General features: G+C 40.3%; 1 protein-coding gene and 1 long non-coding RNA gene across 2 annotated transcripts in view; both read right to left on the bottom strand.

The window, feature by feature from the left end:
* Positions 1–14,949, bottom strand: part of LOC124204471 — a 45,758-nt gene extending 30,809 nt beyond the window's left edge. The window contains exons 1-15 of the long non-coding RNA XR_006878899.1: positions 13,821–14,949; positions 13,573–13,747; positions 13,198–13,509; positions 13,045–13,142; positions 12,574–12,978; positions 12,399–12,500; positions 11,820–12,000; positions 11,397–11,746; positions 11,095–11,203; positions 10,417–10,616; positions 3,608–3,692; positions 3,406–3,535; positions 3,198–3,271; positions 2,949–3,108; positions 2,620–2,852 (exon numbers count right to left, since the gene is read on the bottom strand). This is a non-coding gene — a long non-coding RNA (uncharacterized LOC124204471). The remainder of the gene's footprint in view (positions 1–2,619; positions 2,853–2,948; positions 3,109–3,197; positions 3,272–3,405; positions 3,536–3,607; positions 3,693–10,416; positions 10,617–11,094; positions 11,204–11,396; positions 11,747–11,819; positions 12,001–12,398; positions 12,501–12,573; positions 12,979–13,044; positions 13,143–13,197; positions 13,510–13,572; positions 13,748–13,820) is intronic.
* A 3,526-nt stretch (positions 14,950–18,475) lies between these two features.
* LOC124204473 (protein ILRUN-like) lies at positions 18,476–19,865 on the bottom strand. The gene is made up of 5 exons (XM_046601541.1): positions 19,562–19,865; positions 19,379–19,498; positions 19,088–19,317; positions 18,865–19,022; positions 18,476–18,792 (listed from the first exon to the last, which is right to left on the bottom strand). Exons 1-5 carry the CDS (start codon positions 19,711–19,713, stop codon positions 18,769–18,771), a joined length of 684 nt encoding a protein of 227 aa, XP_046457497.1. The 5' UTR covers positions 19,714–19,865; the 3' UTR covers positions 18,476–18,768.
* Between the last annotated feature and the right edge of the window lie 432 nt (positions 19,866–20,297).

Below are 20,297 nucleotides of genomic sequence, written 5' to 3' on the forward strand. Positions count from 1 at the left end.
TCTAGATTTAGAATTTTCATTTGTAAAACCAAGAGAAACGAATCAACGAAATACCGATAGGGCCGTATGTGTCGATATTGATTTTCAGATTGGATAGCTTGATGCGCGACGATGCTGTCTAATCATAAGCGAGTCATGACTAATGTCAACATTTATATCTCCAACGTATACCCTAATCATGAGACTGCTGCTGAGAACTGGTCATCTGCTGAGATATCTGAAAAATCAGTGGTGTCTACTTGCTAATAAAGAATATGAAATGATGTCTTCCACGGTCTTCCAGTTGAGTCCATTCTTTTTTGTTCACAACTCACAATGACGTCATAATGATGGCGAAACGTCATTGACCTAATAAAAATTCAAATCTGCGTATCCATTGACGACCAAAACTTGAAAGCGCACTGTTGCTTGTTGTATTGCCATGTTCGGAAGATTTCCCTTGTTTCGGAGCTTCCTTGAAATGTTTAGCATTTGGCGATTTTAAGGGAAATGGCGGTAGGGGGAATAGGATTCCCCGCCAAACTGGTTCTTAGTGAAAGTTGTTTTCCTTAAGGCGAATGCGTCATGTATCTAAAAACGGAAAACCCCTTACAGTCCCTTTTCCCACCACAAAAGCGGAACAGCCACTGAATTATTACAAGGAGAACTGACGTCACTGATAAACCCACTTCTTGCAACTTCGTCAGATTTTTTCTCTCTTAATGAATGGAATGAAACTGACTAGTTAGAATGACTAAATAGGTTTCGAGCCAGACGGGGAAAATATGGGAGTGGACTACATCAAACAAGTACATCTTTCTTAGAACATTTTGATCGGTTCCAATTCAACATTAGTCATTTCAAGTAGTTCGAAACATTCGAACATGAAAACATTTTAAAATTTAGTTGAGAAAATTTAAAAAAGTGTTAAAAGCAATGGACAATAAACCTGAATGGAGATACAGCAGCTAGATTCTTTGCCACAATATGCGAATTTTATTAGTTACGACCTTCTGATTATTGTTTTCCCGATAGCTTACGAAATGGGGAATTTTTTCCCAGGACTCTAATATCAACCATGACGAAACCTTATTTAGTCCTCCCTCCTCCTCGATCTGTGACGTGATCTTGAACACGATGGGAATTGGGAAGTACACTATTCTGACTTGGCAACCGGTGGGAAAGTGGGCACAGCCTAAGGCGTCGCGGTTAAAACCTGTTTCGACGAAAAACTAGTACAAAAGCAATGGGATTGAATGGACTAACAGTCAGTCGCAAATCTGCCTTCGACGCAATCAGTTAAACTTTGGCCCTCGCCTCTTGCTGGTTAACTACCAACCCCGCTTTGTAAGTCGCACTTTAGTTTTGCATTATCGTACATATCGCACATCGCTGAAAATGACCGAAGGATTTTTGAAAAACCGACACCAATTGGAAATGAAACTCAAGTGGATGCAGGACGTCATTCCACAACATTTGACTCAAATGGAGGAGCTGCTAAAGAAAGAAGCTTTCATCGAGTTGCACAAAATGGAAGTGGACGCCAATCAAAACTTTGAGATAAAAGTGAAACTCGCCAAGTACATACAAGATCCTGTCCCTTCAACCGCGCTGAGCTGCAAAAATTGCGAGAGGACTTGCCAGGACCACTGCCATCCCAGTACTGAAATAGCACACTGTGAAGCATTCTACGAAATTACAGAGGCATCAGCTGCCATTCCAATCTTCAATTGCCTTGCGCTTGCTATTCAACATGCGGCCAATGAAGCAAATGACCCGGTATGTAAAATTTGCAACTGTTTAAGCACAGAGCACGAAAAAGGACAATTCCGCTGGAACGGCAGAAACGTGGAGGAGACGCACACGCTGGAGGAGATGCGGGAAAAATACGAAAAGGCCAAGGGAGAGAAGATGGACGCCGAAGAGCTGGTGACAGCACTGAGAAACGATCTCGACCTCCTGAAAAAGGACATTGTTAAAAGCATAGACATGATCAAGGAATTGAACCACTGTCTCAAGCAGGATGCCGGCAATCCGCTCACGACTCCGGAGTACATCCGGATGATGATCGAAAACGAGAAGAGAGAATGTCAAAAAGGATCGGCTGAAAGAATCAAGACTTTGGAGGAACTGTTACCGCTGACCAAGATGACCTATGACATAATAGAAGATTGACACAGATTTCTGAAGAAGCAAATACAAGTCTAATTCTTGCAAAATGTGTTGGAAGGTGCAAATTAAGCATACTCTACACGCAACTAGTAATTATAATAGTATGAAAGGCATGTGGTAATATTGTGTACATATTAAACCTCTAAATTACTGAATAAAATAATGAAATCACTCTTTTTTCTAATTCGCCATGGAAATTTTAACTACAAGTCAAATGTACCCTAAAATACGGTCCCACAATTTTCTTTCGGTAATCTCGATCGACGAGTGGGACAAGCCAAATAATATTTTAATTTTTAATGGGGCCCAGAGGAACAGGAGAGACGACCATGATTATTGTCAGCATTTTAAAAATAGATTTAGGGGAACGAAGTTAAGTGCTCGACAACAGAATTTAGCTACCTGGGTACTTTTTTACTTTCGACTCAACGATGAATTCAAAAAGAAAACGAAAAATAGACAACTCACTTGTTGTGTGGAACTGTGAAGAGGGTAAAGTGCTGAAATCTCGTCACTTAAAGGAGGACGGACGAAGTCAGATCGACCAGCTGATTCCGTTTTCGGTTGCGTCGTTCCGTTCAAGGCCTTCAAGGGTACTGATCAATCTCTTATTCCTCAGCGACATGTAAGGGGCTTATTTTAAATCGAGCCCATCGATCTCAATTTCGTCTTCCATCCGACGGATGCTGCTTCTCCTTCAACTGAAATGAACTTTTAAAAAAGGTGCAATCGAATTTAACTGAAAGGGCATTTTGGCGACAAACAACACCCTCACTGGATCTCTTGGCGAGTCATACCGGTCAAAATGTTAGTTCTTCAACACTGGACACCAATGCTGTTCCACAACTGGCTACTTTATATAGGCGACTGTCGAGTGTCTCTCAGCTGTCAAGGCCGAGTCAAACATTTCGGATGGACGTTTTCTTGATTTTATGATTGTGATACTGACGGTAAAAGCTAGAAAAAGAGTCGAGCAGAAAGATTATTAGAAATGAAAGAATTTCGAGGATAGGACAAAATAAATAAATACAATTAGATAAAATAACCTGTAGAATTGCGACGGACATACACGTTCCATTTTGTTGGCAAGACACGTCCACCACCACTTCTGACTGCAAATCTTTGCTTTCCAATATTCACAACATCCAAAGAAACAACACAAAAATTAAAAAAATGCACTTTAGGTACTCCTCAATTGGTTACGAGTGCAGAGTTGGATTTTTATGACACACTTAAGTTAATTAAATGATGTACTTCACGTTGGAGAGCCGACATAGACCGGATCTAGATTATCCTTAAATTAGAATCTACTAGGATGTAGCCACCGAATGCCAGATTATATCGCCTTGCTTTGCGATTGCCATTGAGTCTGCAACTGCCTAGACTTATAAGAAAAATTAAAACATGTGTAACCATCAGGTAACCATCAAGTGTCACCTGTAAATCTAATACTCACCAAAACGCAGGGATAGTCAATTGTCAAGCAACTCCATTTACGTTTGATCATGGAGCAGTCTCAAACCAAGTTTTTCCTGTCACAACTGTAAAAAGCAAACAATCACAAAACAATTAATTGATGTACAAATGAATGAGAATATAAACATTTAAGGAAACTAATAGGACACTACACTGTGTTTTAAAATTTCTGTTACCAACAGATTGCCTGCGTGTTGTCTACCCATTTCTATCAGAATAAACTTTGTCAGTCAGAGAATCTTTCTTTTGTCTAAATTAAATATATACAACTACAAATGAAACATGCTTATATCCAAAATCCTATACTATAAAAGAATAAGCCTCTTGGGCGGAGCCAAAAAACTTGTGCTCACGCGGTGATTGGCTCCTAGAGTTTCTACCTGTTTTGGGTTCTTTACCCTCAAGGGAAAATCCTCGAGTTGCAAGAGGGGAGGCTGAGTCGCTGAAGGGGGGATCTAGCTAGGGTAGAAAATGTGGCGAAAGGAACACGGAAATTTTTTTTTTTTTTTTACCTACGATAGCTGTTAAGCAAAAATGACGTTTGTAAAAAATGAACTTCATATTTAACACAAAGGGAAATGTGTTCACCAAATAATAAAGACTAAAATCGGCTTACTAACTTATAAATAACGAGACGGCAGTATGTGAATTTCACTCACCATGGTTTGAGCTACGGCAAAGTATATAAAGGGTGGCAGAAACTCTCTTAGCCACTCTCACAACACAAGGAAAATTTGTGAGATTGAATCAGCATTTAAATTAAATTTCCTTATGGAACTTAGAATTGAAAAGGAGAATAGGCCCGCTTTCAAGGAGAAAAAATCGCATAAATGTTTTAAAAGCGGATCTTCTTTGTCGTGGTCTAATACTATGGCTACTATATCTAATAAATCGCGAAAAATATTGTTACATAGAAGTAATAATAAAAACCCGAGAATTAACGGATAAGAAAAATAAAAGACAGAAGAAAACGAATTTTAATCGCGGTCAAACACATTGCAATTGACTCATTGCCACTCGGAAAAACGTGAGTGACGGGTAATATTAAGTGACGGGCAGACAGAATAAAAAGCGAGAAAAGAACGACAGACACCCCCCCCCCCCAGTTTGAGAATTAACAAATAAGAAAAAAAGACAAAAGAAAAGTATTTGATTCACCGATTCACGGGCAGGTAATAAGTGTGCAACACTATAAAACGTGAGTGACAGCTAGCTATTCAAAAGATATCAGTCTTAAGTTAAACTGGTTGATAACGCATCCGCGACTAAAACAGACCAAGATTTCGGGGAAAAGACGAATAGCTCTAACAGTAATATTAAGCGAGAGGCAGACAGTATATCAGGCGACGAATCGACGGGCAGGCAACGCATATTCAGTAATAAATAGACTACGGAAAAGAAATGAACAGGCTAATCAAGATACCACGCAATTCAAATAACTTGCAAATAAAAAAATCTTTACAACATAAAACGAATAAAAGAAAAAATGTGATAAAAAAACGGAAATGGTCTAGCAAGAAGAAAATTAACTGGCAACAAGGCGACAATGAGTTTGACGGGCAAGATGTCAACAGGGGGAAAAAAATTTAAATCACTCTAAATCAAAATAAAACGTTAACGGATTAAAAAATAGAAGACAGTGAGTGACGGGTAACTAATCAAAAGACAACAATACCAGTCTTAAAATTAATTATAAAAACACGAGAATTAACGTATAAGAAGAAAAAAAACAGAAGAAAACGAATTTGATTCACGGTCAAACACAATGCAATTGACTAAATTGCTACTCGGAAAAACGTGAGTGACGGGGGTAACTTATCAAAAGACAACAATACCAGTCTTAAATTAAACTGTTTGAAAACGCATCCGCGACTAAAACAGACCAAGCTTTCAGGGAAAACACGAATAGTTCTAACAAAATTAAGCGAGGGACAGAATATCAGGCGACGAATCGACGGGCAGGTAACGAATATTAGGTAATAAATAAACTACGGACAAGAAATGAACAGGCTAATCAAGATATCACGCAAAATACAAATTTAAAACTTAAAAAGAAAAAAAGTGATAAAAAAACGAAAATTGTCTAGCAAGAAGAAAATTAACTGGCAACAAAGCGACAATGAGTTTGACAGGCAAGATGTCAACAGGGGGGGGGGGAATTTAAATCACTCTGAATCAAAATAAAACATCAATCAAATCAATTGCAAATAAAAAAATCTTCGCAAATTAAAATGAATAAATGAAAAGTGATCAAAAAACGAAAAAGGTTTGGCAAGAAGAAAATTAACAAGGCATCAATTAGATTGACGGGCCAGATGTCAACAGGGGAGAAAAATTTGCGAAGCAAGTACGGAAATTTGTTAATTTTTCAAATTTACGACAGCTCTGAAGTGAAAACGATATTTGTAAAAATGAACTTTGTGGTTAAGACCATGAGGAATATGTTCATGAAATAATAAAAACGGGAATCGGCCAACTAACTTATAAATAACAAGCAGGCAATGTGTGTATTTCACTCATCTTTGTTTGAGCTAGGCAAAGTATATGAAGGGTGACGGTGTTAGTACTAACTAACCCCCTCTTCTCTGATTCTGTGACGGAGAAATAGTGCCGCTTTGAATTTTAGATATAATTAGCTTTTGTTGGGCTAGCCCTTTAACAAAAAGAAAATTACCTGGCAAAAGGAGAACGGCAAGGAGACAATGAGATTGACTGGCAATTTAACTGAAGGGCGGGGGGAATTCAATCATTCTGAATCAAAACGAATAAAATTAAGCAACTCCTAAATTGCAACATTGACCACTCTGTAAATAAAAACAAATAACTGCCACTAACTTTGGTTAGGTTATGTAAGATTAGGTTACATTAGGTTAGGTTAGGTTAGGTTAGGTTAGGTTAGGTTAGGTTAGGTTAGGTTAGGTTAGGTTAGGTTAGGTTAGGTTAGGTTAGGTTAGGTTACCAAGTGTAGTAGCTCCCAAACAACCATCACGGCGAAGCCGTGAATTCACATTCGATATCATCACGGCGAAGCCGTGAAATTCACGTTCGGGATCATCACGGTGGAGCCGTGAAATTCAATTTCAGGATCAGCACGGCGAAGCCGTGAAAATCGGCAAAAGATTAGGCTAGGATAAGTTGTAGGTTTATTTTCGAAGTAATTTGGAACGACGGGAAAAGTAAAAGTCCAAATAAATTCACAAAAAGTGACCCTTCCAACTAGCCCTCCTCTTCCCCTATTTCTGATTCATAGAGAATGAGATGAAGCTCAAGTTTTAAAAATATATCAATCACTCTGAATACAAAATACCAAATACTAAAAACACGAATCCACGTGTTTCCGTTCTGTTAGCTTACACCTGGCACAAGTTACTAGTACATACTATAAATCCGTTGAATAAATAACTTGAAACGGAAAGCTCCAAGGCCCTGAATTGTCGTTAAATGATAAATTTCATCATCGATTCGCAGACGCCGGCGTACAGATGGCGTCGATAAAAATTCGAATTGACCAATGGGAAGGCGCGGATAGTCCGATCGCCAGCGTGAGACTTGATTAACTCGTTTAATACAATGTTAAACATAATCAATCTCGTTGAAATTGATTGAAATAGATGGGTTAAAATGTGGTGACGCCATTCAATCATTGTTGAAAGGTTTTCCTCCAACGGGAAAATTTCTACATCGAATAAAATGGTCCGTTTGGCACTTGCTGCTAAAAGAAACGGGTCGCTAGTTGATATAAGCAGCACCAATCATCGCAACATGTATTCTGACTTTAGCGATCAATTTGCAAAAGTAAGAAAATGGGAAAAGTAAAGAAGCAAGTTCCAGTGAGCAACGCCCAGCCGGCGCCTCAGAAAAATGGTGGAGTGACCAAAGCAAAACAGACTGTTCGAAATAAAGGACTTGTCAATTCACGATCCATAATTCCTATACAACGACCCAGACTAACCATCCAACAACGTTTACTGGCGGCGATACAGTTATTCCCCTATTCCCCCCTGGCGGGACCAGCCAAGATACAGAATCTGAAAACTGCCTATATTCAGCTTCACCTACTGAACCTCTCGCTATTAGGTATGCATCAGTTTGTGTGCGCTAAGGGGAAAGGGAAAGGAAGTGCAACAGACCAAGATGTTGACATGCAGGTGGTATTAAGAGTGATCAAGTTAGAAAACACCGCTGATCCTCTTGGATTCTTGTCCGTTCCCATGTCCGTCAGCGACGTCGACAAAGTCATCTCCGTCCGGAATAAGACGGCCCATCTGAATCTCAACGAAATCGACCAGACTTGGCAGACGGACCTGCCCGCCTTGGTACTCATCAACAGAAGCGTCAATCAACCGGTCATCGCCCAACAGATCAAAGATATCGTCGATCAAATGAAATCGGGCAATTTCGACGGCCTGGTCAAATTTTCCTTCGTTTTCGCTCCTGGATTCAGCCATGCCAAGGCATTCGGCCTCTCAATGATTGTGTACGGCGTCTTCCTCCGATTCTTTGCCGAACCAGTGTCAACTTTCCTTGGGTCCAAATTGAATCTACGAAAAATCACGGTAGATTTATACGCAAACCTAAACTACCTTATCTACCAAATCAACAGCAACCAGGATTACATCAGCCCTGGGGGCGCCTCTAGAAGCGATGCCCAGGTCTTCCAGACAGGATTTGATTGTAGGAACGATAACGCCCACGGGGCCTACACGCGTGCGTCTACCGATTATAAGCTCCAGCTAGATGCCGTCGTTGCCATTTTGCAGCTCATCAACAGTCCGGCAGAAGCAATCGAGGTACAAGCAATTGTCGACCGTCTAGTGAAAATGGAGGCGCAAGGCGCAACGGTGACTCAAGAGGACTTCAAATTCTTTGAGTAAAGAAGATGACGGCGTGCGCCAATAGAAATTCTATTTTGGTGAAAGGAGAGTGTCCCTGGCTTGGTTGGAGATGGTTATAATCCGACCAGCCGGGGGCTCGCCTGTTGCCAAAGTAGAATTTGCTATGAAACCGAACGAGACACCAACACCGAAAATATGGACATATACTTTAGAGGTTGATTAGTCTGAGCGGGGATAGTGGTTTAAACGGACGATGGTTATGAGTCCGCGATCACGACCCGTCTCCAATTCCCTCAAGTACCCAAAACTGATGAGCGACGATGTAGCTGGAAAGCGAAGAGTGAAGCAGTAGCTTCTCCAGCAGTTACCGAAGAGAGACGACCCATCACGCAGCTGCGCCCGGATTCGACAGAGCGTCATGGATGAGAAGATGGACATACCACCAGTCCATCTTCGAACAGGAACTAACTTCCGCCTGGGGTCTACGGACCCAAAAACCTAGGAGCACGGGCAGGGCCTCGGGGGGCAGATCCCCGGGTGCGCTCAACCGTGAACTGTCGAATTCCAAAAATGATTTCTTCACTTCCACCGACTTGCACTCTCAACGACATCGGTAACGTCGAATCAACTATTTCTCACCCATCTACATCAAATGAAAATGAAAATCATCCGCAAATCGATTCAATATTTTCGCTTCGTCACAAACTCAAGTTCGCCACGATGCCTGCACTACAATAGGCCTACTGGTTATTTAAGCAGCCGTGTCGTCGTCATCAGCACCATGAAAGAAAATCAATCGAGAGCCGAAATCGCTTTCCGTCGTCAACGACTTGATCATCACGAGAAAAATGAAGAGATATTCGGTTCGATTCACAATCGACGGTCGCCCTGTGACACACAACAGCCCTCAGAAAAGCAGTGTCAAACAAAAACCCAAAAAGGGGAAAAAACGAGGCAAGAAACAAAAAGCTCATCGGTAAATTGTGTTGACCTACATTATAGTATTTGTGTTGACTCTTTCAGAATAAAAAGATGTTACGTATTATGAGATTTCTTTATTTGTGCTACGAAACTACGCGGTAATCTGTTTTGAAATTTAAACAATTCAAGACAGATGCTTCTGCGATCTGCCAACTTTATTTCTAATTGCTTTTCACTCACTTCCAAACGGCGCACTCAAGTTTTAATTGTTTTCCTTAACTCACGAATCAAGAGCACATAAACGTTTCCCATAAAATCAAGCCATTGAAATAAAAGAGGCAACTCGTTAAAAAACAAAACCAAATTGTTGTAACCAAAAGCATCGTTGTGAGGAAAATTCGACACAACAAAACTTTAAATTAAACTGTTCATGAAATCAAGTTAAAAAAAAAACCCACCAAACTGCTCTTCTGACTTTCAAGAAAAACACAATTCGGAAAACTAGAACTGATTCACCTCGCCTACTACAACGACCATTGTGGTAATTATAGGCACAATCAAATGAAAAATTACCATCATCAGACACTTTCTCTTTTTCTTTCAAAAATAACTGCTTCCAAATAACTATCCCGATTCAAAACAAAAACATAGCGAGTGTCGCAGTAGAACGAAATAGTGACGTAGTGAAGACGAACCAAAAGTATCAACCGAGTGCTTTCATAACTGCCATGATGACCAACTACCAAATAGCTATTGAAAAACCAAGGAATCGGGAATTTCATTATTTGGAAACATTTAAGAGTAGAGAGACCTCGGTCAAGTCACGGCAGAGAGTCAAAGAGACGGATGATGCAAAAAGCCTAGCCTAGACCAACAAATTGGATATGCTGCACTCTGTCACGGTAAAACGTACCAGAAATTGTACATTCCAAATACAAATTGCCAAATCCCAATGCCAAATAATGACAGCAGAACGTTTAAAGAAAAACGCAAGGGCGGAATAGAAAAAGGCGAATGTGATGAAAAAACTAACCTGCAAATAAAATGATTGCGTCACCCGTGTTGAAGATGCAAATTGGAGAAACCAACGTGAGGTTTCACTAGAGCGAGTCGAACATCAAATTGAGAGCGAATGAGGATAATCCGGATCCTGAATGTACGAGCACCAATCGACCTTGATGGGAGGCACCCAGGAACCACGTTGATTATTGGCTTATTGCCAATGGACTGCACCTGGAACGAACAAAAAGCAATATTAAAAATTTAAAACGGTTGCTTGCCACTTTAAGTTCATGCACAGTTGATTGAAAGACATATGCATAATGAAAGATGTCTTGGCTGGTCAAAATCATTTTAAATCTACATTCAGAACTATTGATAAGCAAATTAAACGTCTATGGAGAGAGCTTAGAAAGAGAGAGAGAGAGAGCTAACCCCAAAAGGGCAAGCCTTAATCTTATTAACCAACACCAGTCAACGACGTTGATAAAGAGTCAAAAATTAGAACAGAGGGAGGCCATGCCAATTCCATACCACGGGCGGGTTTAAGAAAATAATCTGAGAAACAAATTAAAAAACAAACGTCCGCCTTTAAAAAGTGCTGAAAGGCTTCGATGGACCCAAAAAGACAGGCGTCAGCAGTAGAGTCGACAACCAGTCGACAATCGGCAATCAAAATGATAAAAACAAAGGGAAAATAGCAACTGCTGACCTTTCATCGGAGTTGCATGGCTTCTCGTCGTGGCACTTGACTGGAACAGGTTCAAACTCTCGGTGCCCTTTTCCGGATGAAATACGTCCCCGCCTCCTGCATAGCAAAACTGAAAGTAGCAAAAAAGAATCAGCATGAGTCACAGCACTGCACTTGAGTCTACATGCATGCACATTCCAAAAACATTCATCGATTACTTACGGGCTGTTCAATTGAGCCAGTGAATTTATTTGACTCGTGTGAACTCACTAATGACTCCTGGGCAATTGGTCGATCGCGAATAGGGAAAAAGGGCAACTGACCTCATTTAATCGCGTATCTTTCTCGTCGTGGAACCTCACTGACATAAGGTACAAACGGACGGTGCCATTCTACTGCAAAACATGGCGGTCAACCACACCCATTCAGTCAACGCAGTCGATGTTAAGGACACTGCTTGAATGTAGACAATGCTAAAATCTACAAAAAGGTTTCATTCAGTCCAGTCGTTACATTTTTTGAAGGGTGACTCTTACTTAACCCAAGTACAGCGCCGTGAAATTGGTAAAGGAAGAATTCTTCTTTCCATGGGCGGCGTCCAAAAACTGCCACTAGACTTCGGTTTCAATCGTGGCAACCAGCCAACATCCAACGGGACAAAGTTGCAGCTCGTCTATTTGTTATTAAAGACCCGTTAAAGTTCAATCACAATCAACAATTAGAAATAAAATTTCAAAAAACTTGACCTGCAGACCTTCAATCAGGAGTCATGCCAATTTGGCTCACCTGGATGCTTTCTTTAGGTCCTCCATTTTCCCGATCTAGTTTCTCCTGAGAAAATGTGACCAAAATGATCCAAGACAAGATCAGGCAACAAGATCTCCACAACACCACCACTCCAAATCAAAAACATCAGTATGAGGAAGCCTAAATAGATTTGAAATAGATAAATGCCATTATTTGCAGCTTCGTGGAAATGAAATCATCCAACGACACATTAACTTGACTTGTTTACGAGAACTGCATTTCCAGTAAATGAAAGGGAGATGCCATTGGCTCATTCATTCTGCACAATTTACTCTTTTGAAAATAAATTTGAATAAAAGCAAAAACAATATCGAAAAAATTGCCAAGTTGACAAGCAAAGTGATCGCTCGGACCCCCCTCCCCCATTGATGAAAAATCTACTCTAGTCTTACATGTGGAAACTTTAGAGAAATACACAACTACAGCGTCACTATTTTAAAAATTTAAATGCAGTAAGAAAAAAAAGATACTTGACATTTTTAATATCCACAAAAGAACACGAACGAGAGTGATCGTACCACCATGTTGAAACTTGAAAGCCACGGCCACGCTTGAAGATAGCAGACGACAGAGGAAATGAGTTTGCATGAGGTAGTACGAAATTTCTCCACCAGGTGCCTCTGAAAAAGAAAACAAATTTATAAGCGTTTTTTTTTTCAAAAGCGATGATTAGTTTCTTTTAAGTTTGGCTACCGGAGAAAGCAGTTCCTTCTCCCATGACATGTCCGACACGCGAGAAAAATCTCCAAAGTGGCTGGAGATTGCATTTGTCTACCAATCGGAAACAGCCAAAGGTTCAGCAGGTCTGGGTGGAGTTCCTGGAAGTTTTCTAACGTTACTGCCGGCTACTGATGTTGTCGGTCGTTGACTCTCGTTTTTGCGTAGTAGATCGACCCAATCAGAAGAATCGATTCCGTGGTGGAAAAGAGAAACTGGTGACACTTTCCACAACGGTCGAGAGCCAGAGACGATAACCAGCCTCCGCTATCCGGCGCTCCTGGCTGTTGAGAGCTGGGAGTGTTGCTGCTTGAGCCAGCGTCATCCATTTAATTGAGCTTCACATTAACCACCTGAAACACATAACCTCTCCACAAAAGCCTGTCAGAATTATCAGGTGAAAAACTGCTGTTCCAATGTAAAGCGATTAACGTTTCGTTCCTTTACCTCAATCGCTGTTCCACGCCCCGGGATCAACGATTGGGACTTGACTGTCGCTCCAACGATTCGCTGCCTAAGCGGCGGACTCGGTCTGAGAGATAAGGCTAATGAATAAAATTAATAATGAAATGAAGAAAGTCCAACAAAGACGAATGGTACCAGTGTCTGTATCGGAATTGTCTTCATCTTCTAGTAGGCGAAAAAGGGCGATAACGTGGCGGAATTGCAATGTTTAGGCTAGTATCGATTCGCCTGGGCGTTGAGCTATACAGTTAACTAGTGAGAGACTGCATTCTCTTATACCAGTTTGATAAGACATCCATTTCAGATAATTCTGTTTCTGCTATTGTCTCTGCAAAGGGAACTGCCCATATCAGGTTCCAAAATTGTATGGAGCTCCTCGTGATCCCTTCTGCTTGGCAGCATTGATTTGACTACCAGGGGAGTTGAACTTATCGACAGGAACTTGAGCTGAGAAGAGAAAGATGTAAATTTGTTATATCACAATTTAGTTTATTCAAGGGAAAGACTTACTTCAATTTTCTCCTTGGCAACAACTTCCAATACTTTATTGTTGACGTTGAATTCCACCAATTTTCAAAAGTGAATGTGTTCAAGGTCACAAACTATAAATCATGTTCAACACATTTGGAAGCCTGAAGTAATTCCTTTTCATTCAAGTGTGATCTCCATTGTTTCTCCTCCTGTTCTATGATTAAAAATCAATTATCATAGTGTGAATGTGATGGCTGGTTAAACTTGTAAGTGGTTCATCGTTTCACCTTTACACCAATTTACTGTACATGAAGGTCCATCTTGACAGCCAGAGACAGCCACACTATCTTCTACAGAATCTGTCACAATGCACATTTAGCTATTCACGATTTTCTCAGAAAAGTATAAAATAACTTGCTCGCCTTTGCCTCACTCATGTTTCAAGTACTACAAGATTTCCATCAAGCAGAAAGCAAACGAACACGAACCTTTCATAAGACATTCGCCCTTCTTCCCCATAAATTCCAGTCGAGCTATCCACCATCTAGCGGTGACGCTATTCACGTTAAAAATTCCAAAATTCAATCGGAACAAACGTCCAAAACACCCCACCATTTTTTAAAAGGAATCAAAGTCGCTTGCCAGGTCTAATTTACTAATCCGAAATCATCAAATCGTTTTACTCTTTAGCTTAAATGTTGTACTGAACGATCCAACAGTGAAAACAAAAACCAAAAATAAATTAAGCAAAACGAGTAGATATTAAAAACGAGAAAAATGCAACCAAAGTTCTACAGTTAAACTGTTGCCGTTGCGCAACGCCCAAAACATTGACCCTGTAAATCGGAAATCAAAGCTCCATATTAAGAGTAAAGAACTTGTTGTCCGACAAGTTGTTTTGCATTCCGCTTTTCACGAAGAATGTCGACAGAATTTAAGCAAAAAGGCGCAACTCAGCAACACGGGGAATTCGGCGGGTTGACGGTAACCGATGACTAAAGTGAGTCAACTGAACTGGGAGCCATCTCCTTTCAGTTGATGGAATTTTGAATAATAAGGGGGCGGTCGGTCCCGCAGTGCATTTTGAGCTCGTCTTGGCTCCCGCAATAAAAACGGAAGCCCAGCTCGCAAGTGAATCACCAGTGTCGTCCAAGTTGAAACAAGGCAATCAGCTCCTCTGCAACAATCAAGCTAGTAAAAAGAAATAAGGAATTTCATTTGAAATTGGGCAAATTGCACAATGTAGAAGCTGAATTAGAGTCGAAATGAACTAAATATTTGCTTTCATGACTGCATCATCTCAACAGAAATGTGATAGATGAACACAATTTCTATTCAATGATGAGTCTTAACCTATTCTGATTTTAGACAAGGATGGGCGATCAAAAGGGTTTAAAAATGGTCGTTTTATTTTCGGTCGTGTCAGAGTCTGTTGAGTTGCTATGCCAGGCCTCGAGTTTCTTCCTTTCTCACGTCTCTCGTAGCCGCTGACGATGCATTTATCATCATCGATTGCATAACAAAATCACTTGCCTTTTTAAATTTTTAAGTATTGACTGAATGTGTGGGATATGCCCCCCCCCCCCCCATCTATCACGGTAAGACGTTGTATGGCCAAATTACCAATCGTGGAATCATTCCGGTGCCATCAGCATTCAATCCCTACTATCCAACAAAGTATCGCCAGCAGCAGAAGCCGATATTGTACCTACAATAGAGGGTCTGGATTTGGAGGAATTATTTTAGTCCTAATAGCTAATACCAATCAAAGTGTCCCATCTATGAGTCAGTTTGATGCCAAACATGACGAGGAATGAACGGCGAAACAAGGAGTTTAAATGTGCCCAGCAAAGCGTCTGATTCTAATCAATTGGGTAAAAAATCAAATAACCAGCGAGTTCAGCGAGAACGGGAAAAACAAATCACTTGAACTGAATATTATCAATTCTTTTTAAATTATACGTCGACATAATTATTTAAAAAAAAAGGACAGAAAAAAGTTTCAATATTATGTAATAAGCAAAGAGAGAGAGCACATCCGCCGCTGTGTGTGTGTACTACTTGTTGATACCAAGAATACTATAATTGATATAACAATTTTAACAATGATAGTGGGTGGATAGGCCGGGGCTGCCACTGCCCGGCTCTGTAACCTGGATATACGGATCTGAAACTAGCGAAACGCCCTCACATACACGCATTTCACAAGTTGTTGCCCACATGATACACCGGGCGGTGTATGACAAGGACAACATTGTTGGATTCCAGCGGAAGCAATACGCATATGATCACCGAGATTATTCGACTAGCCCGTATAGAGCCAGCACCCACTTGTATGCAACACATTCCCAATTCAACACGGCGGAGCAAGGCAATTAACCCAATGACTGCGCAAACAAGGGCACCTTGCACTGTCAGATATACAGCACCAGTTTCCCATTATCCCACATTTCATTTGCCTTTTGCGCCGACTGAGGAATATTGGACCGATCCCAATATCGACGAAAACCGTCCCCCAGCCAACCCTCCCGAGTTCCCTCTCCTGCAACAAGTCACGGGGTCCATGTGACGCCACAGTGGCGCCAGAGCGGATGTATGACCAACCAACAATACTCACCACGGGGTTCGAACCCTGGTCCCAAGGTGCACCACTGCACCTTTTCCTAAATGACGCCTTATCCCATACACCCACTCGTCCCCTTTTATTAATGTTAAAAGAAAATGTTTTGAATAATTTTAAATTTCAGTGGATCATCGCGTAACATTGTCAAAGAATTGACAAGAGCTGCCAGTTTTTCCCAGTTGAACAATTTTTCACAGCGTTTTGGGAAACATGTTAATTCAGCACAAAGTACCATCTGATCAAATAGCCAACTGTCAAAACTTTGCATCGTTCGTTTTCAAAATAGCCAATTGCGAAGGGAAAACGTGGTGGACTCTCACGAGCAAATTAGTCGACATTCTGACGCCTTGGAGTCTGAAAAAGGGTTCCGGAGTTAAATTGAATCAGATGTCATCAGACACTATTAGAGCGAGAAGGGCGATCTCTACATATCCGTACATATCGCTGATCAAAAACAAAGATTGTGGGCTGATTACCAGTCTCATTGAGGCATTCCCAATCAACGGTAGAGACTCTCAAGGCTATACAATGCTCGAATGGAGCAGAGCCTTTGAAAGAAAGGACATTGGAGACAATTTAGAGAAGAAAGGAGCCATTCCGTCAGAATCATTCCGCCGCAATGTCATTTCCATAGCTCTTCAATATTCAGATTCACACGATCCCAAATTATCTTTCGACGGCATTGACATGACCAGTGTCAACCAAACGGGCGACACGATCCTCCATTGCGCACTGTACGGAGGCAAGTGGAAAGCAGTTAAGAAAATTCTGGAAGTATCCAGCACAAATTGCGACTTTAACGCATCGAATTCTCTGAACGAAACGCCACTTCATCTGGCTGCCAAATTGGAATGCTCAATCAACAAGTTCGAAGCGCTTTTGAGTCGAATTGACCCGGAAAAGGTTAACATTGCCGACCATTTCGGATACACTCCGCTCCACTATATGTCGTCGACGTTCGTTTGCCGAACGAGAAGAAAATTAAACTATTATTAGACAAAGGAGCGGACATTAATTCCAAGACGAAAAAAGGTTACACGGCACTTCACTTTGGGCTGTGGCACAAATCGGCGACTGTTACCGAGGAATTATTGAGTCATGTCAAGCTTGTCGATGGGAATGAAGTAGAAGATGCGGATGTAAACTCGATGGATGACTACAACCAGACGGCGTTACACTATGCTTGTTGGTGGTCAGGTATTCCAGTCAGCCTGTTTAAGATAATTTTGGAGAAAACCACTGATATGAATGGAAAGGACCAACTTGGCTACACCGGTCTTATTATAGCTTTATTTTGTAAAAACAAAGTCGCCACGGAAGAACTGCTGACACATAGCCGGACACTTGTGGATGGAACAGAAGAGTGTGTGGACGTTAACATTCGAAATAACGATGATGAAACAGCCCTTCACTGGGCTTCTGCATGGCCAAACATTCCTGAAAAATTATTCCAGAAAATTTTGGATGGTTCCGCAGATATCCAAACGAAAAACTGCTGCGGAACTACTCCTGTTGATATCGCCAACAAATATAAATCGTTGACTGCCCCATTCTTACTTGGCAAACAATTCAAAAAATGAAAGAAGAAAGAAATATTTATTTGTTGGCCCATTTTTGAATTTTAGTTGCAATGTTACGGCTTTAGAATATTTTCCTATTATTTGGTGGAAACAAAATTGTGTCCATTGCTCCCAAAAACTGATATAATCTTGTGATAGCTTTATCTGTTCTTGCTCATGGAATTTTGAAACAAAATTGACGCGTGTAGAATTTGGGGTGTAATGAATTGGCGAAGTTGAAAATTAATAAAATGAATCTGAAATATTTCTCTCCGCTCTTGGTTGTTTGATAATAGCCCTAAATAGACGTAGGTATTTAAATGGAGCTTTTAGCTCTCAACTAACTCAAATTAGGAGGAAATACGAGAAAATACTATCAAACTCATCTAACTCATAATAGGAGTCTAAAAATACTAGGCTCTCATATTTAAATAATTTGAGGGAACCTAGCTGCTAGCTGGAACCAGAGCCAATAGCAGCACTGGTATAGCTCTGCTGAGACTGGCCTGTGCTACAAGACATTTTTAGTTATTTTTTTAAATCTCGGCGTAGTATGGTAGAACGTTAACAGATGGCGCTAGACTACCAAACAAGTTTCTGCATTACCGTTATGTTGTTGCGTAACCCTATTTCATTCAGCCTTTCTTTGCCACGAAACCATTTCCATACTCACAATGAAACTTCACACAATGACACACAGAAGAAATAAATTTGCTCCGAATTTGTATATATACAGCATAGAAATTTTTAAAAAAATTAATAAATCTGATTACACTTTATTCCAAAAAACAATCGAATTTCGCAATGATATTACTAGAGTATACAAAATACTAAATGAAAAACCGTGGGTAATTTTACCTCGACAATACTCGTTCACTTGAAGAAAACCCATTAGAATTTAAGATCACATCTCACTTCCACAAACACACACAATTTTATGAAAAGGAAAACTCCAATATGCATGGAAATTAAAATCGTAAACTCTTCATACTTGTAAGATTATATAAACAGGTTCCCTTTCACAACAAGAGTAATCAATGTGGTATTAAGAAACTAAGATCCCATCTGTGCGTCATCCTGAAAATGTACAAACAACAATCAGTCACATAAAAATAGGGTAAAAGTAATAAACCAGAGAAAAGGACAAACCTGATGTAAATGCTGTGGCCGACCAACATTCTGTGCAGCAAATGGGTTAAAAGGTGCACCAATAGGTATTACTGAACCAAGAGCATTGAAATGAGTAAGTTGCTGAGTTAAAGCCAATGTTCCTCCTTCTGCAACACTCAAGATCACCCATATTGTGTCTGAATGAAAATGAAGAAATGTAATACTGAATCTTGAACGAAAATGCAGTTAACATTGCAGTTACCTCCAAAATAAGAACCATTAGGAGTAGCCATTCTCCATTTGCTCTCATACATTCCAGGGAGAGAGGGGCTATTCATATCCACACTTATATCTGTAACCTCGCCAGGATTTAACGGTGCAACAGGAACAGCCGTTTGCAAGGCCAAGTTGACACCTCCAGTGAAAGCCAAGTAACTGCCATCAGGCCACCTGTCATCTCCATTATTAGCAACTTTCCAGGTTTTGACAAAGCTAAATAAAACATAATAAAGTCAGAATTCAAACAAGACAATAGTGGAGAAACAAAACATACCTGGTCTGAGGTGGCACGCTTTCCCCTTCACCAATCGTGACATCTTGGACCAATGTCATATTGGGAAGTTTGTGGGTGGATTGAAATTCAAAATAAGAACATATAGCAGCCTGGAGGTTCCTATAACACACAAGAGATATGGTTCAGACATGAGTTGTTAACAGAAAGCAAAAGACTGGTTACCAATTATTCATATCGAGAAAGAAGGATGCCGTTGCCTCGTTTACATCGTCACCCACCAACTTTCTTAGTTGAGAAATTAAAACTTCGTGATCTGTCGTGCCCATACAGCTAAACTGTTGAAGCAAATTCTGTTCAAGATCATCAACCTCCATGACTGTTTTGCAAGTATGGCGTTCAACTACAAGATAAAAGAGCGATTAATTAATTGGAAAATTAAGAACAAGGCTAACGTAACAGCTCTCGTTGAGTAATGTGTGTCCTTGCAATTGTTCTCTCACGAAGAAGAAAAACGTATAAACGCCACCTTGCGGAAAAAACATAAAAATTTATAAATAACTCTTGATCGATAGATGTCGTCTAAATCGCAAGATGGTAAAAGGCGCGTTTTTTTAACATTAACAATGTTTTAAATGAGTTAAATGCATTGCATTTTATTTTCTATTTATTGTGGAAAAATAGGTTAAGAAAAAAATAATATGCAAATATGCAAGGTTTTCGGTTGATTGCTCACAAAAAAATCAAGGTTAAAAATCTCACAAACAGCCAAGGTCATTGAAAATTGTTTTGAAATTGTGTATCACTTCAGGTGAAAACACTTCTATATTTAAATTTCTTGCTGTTTGCTTTTCATTTGATATTCATATTTTTAAGGGGAAGGGATAGAAAAATGTCTATGTACTCTTCCTCCTCAAAAGTGGCTCATGAGTCATGATTCCCGCCCAAACTCACTTAGAAG

This window comes from Daphnia pulex, chromosome 10, assembly GCF_021134715.1.
Source record: "Daphnia pulex isolate KAP4 chromosome 10, ASM2113471v1".
Lineage (NCBI taxonomy): Eukaryota > Metazoa > Arthropoda > Branchiopoda > Diplostraca > Daphniidae > Daphnia > Daphnia pulex.

Excerpts from the sequence above, each read along its gene's own strand:
- LOC124204473 (XM_046601541.1), bottom strand. The coding sequence starts at position 19,713 with ATGGAGGTTGATGATCTTGAACAGAATTTGCTTCAACAGTTTAGCTGT. Across the intron at positions 19,499-19,561 it reads TTTCTCGATATGAATAATTG|GAACCTCCAGGCTGCTATAT; the intron begins GTAACCAGTCTT and ends TGTGTGTTATAG. Across the intron at positions 19,023-19,087 it reads TAATGGTTCTTATTTTGGAG|ACACAATATGGGTGATCTTG; the intron begins GTAACTGCAATG and ends ATTTTCATTCAG.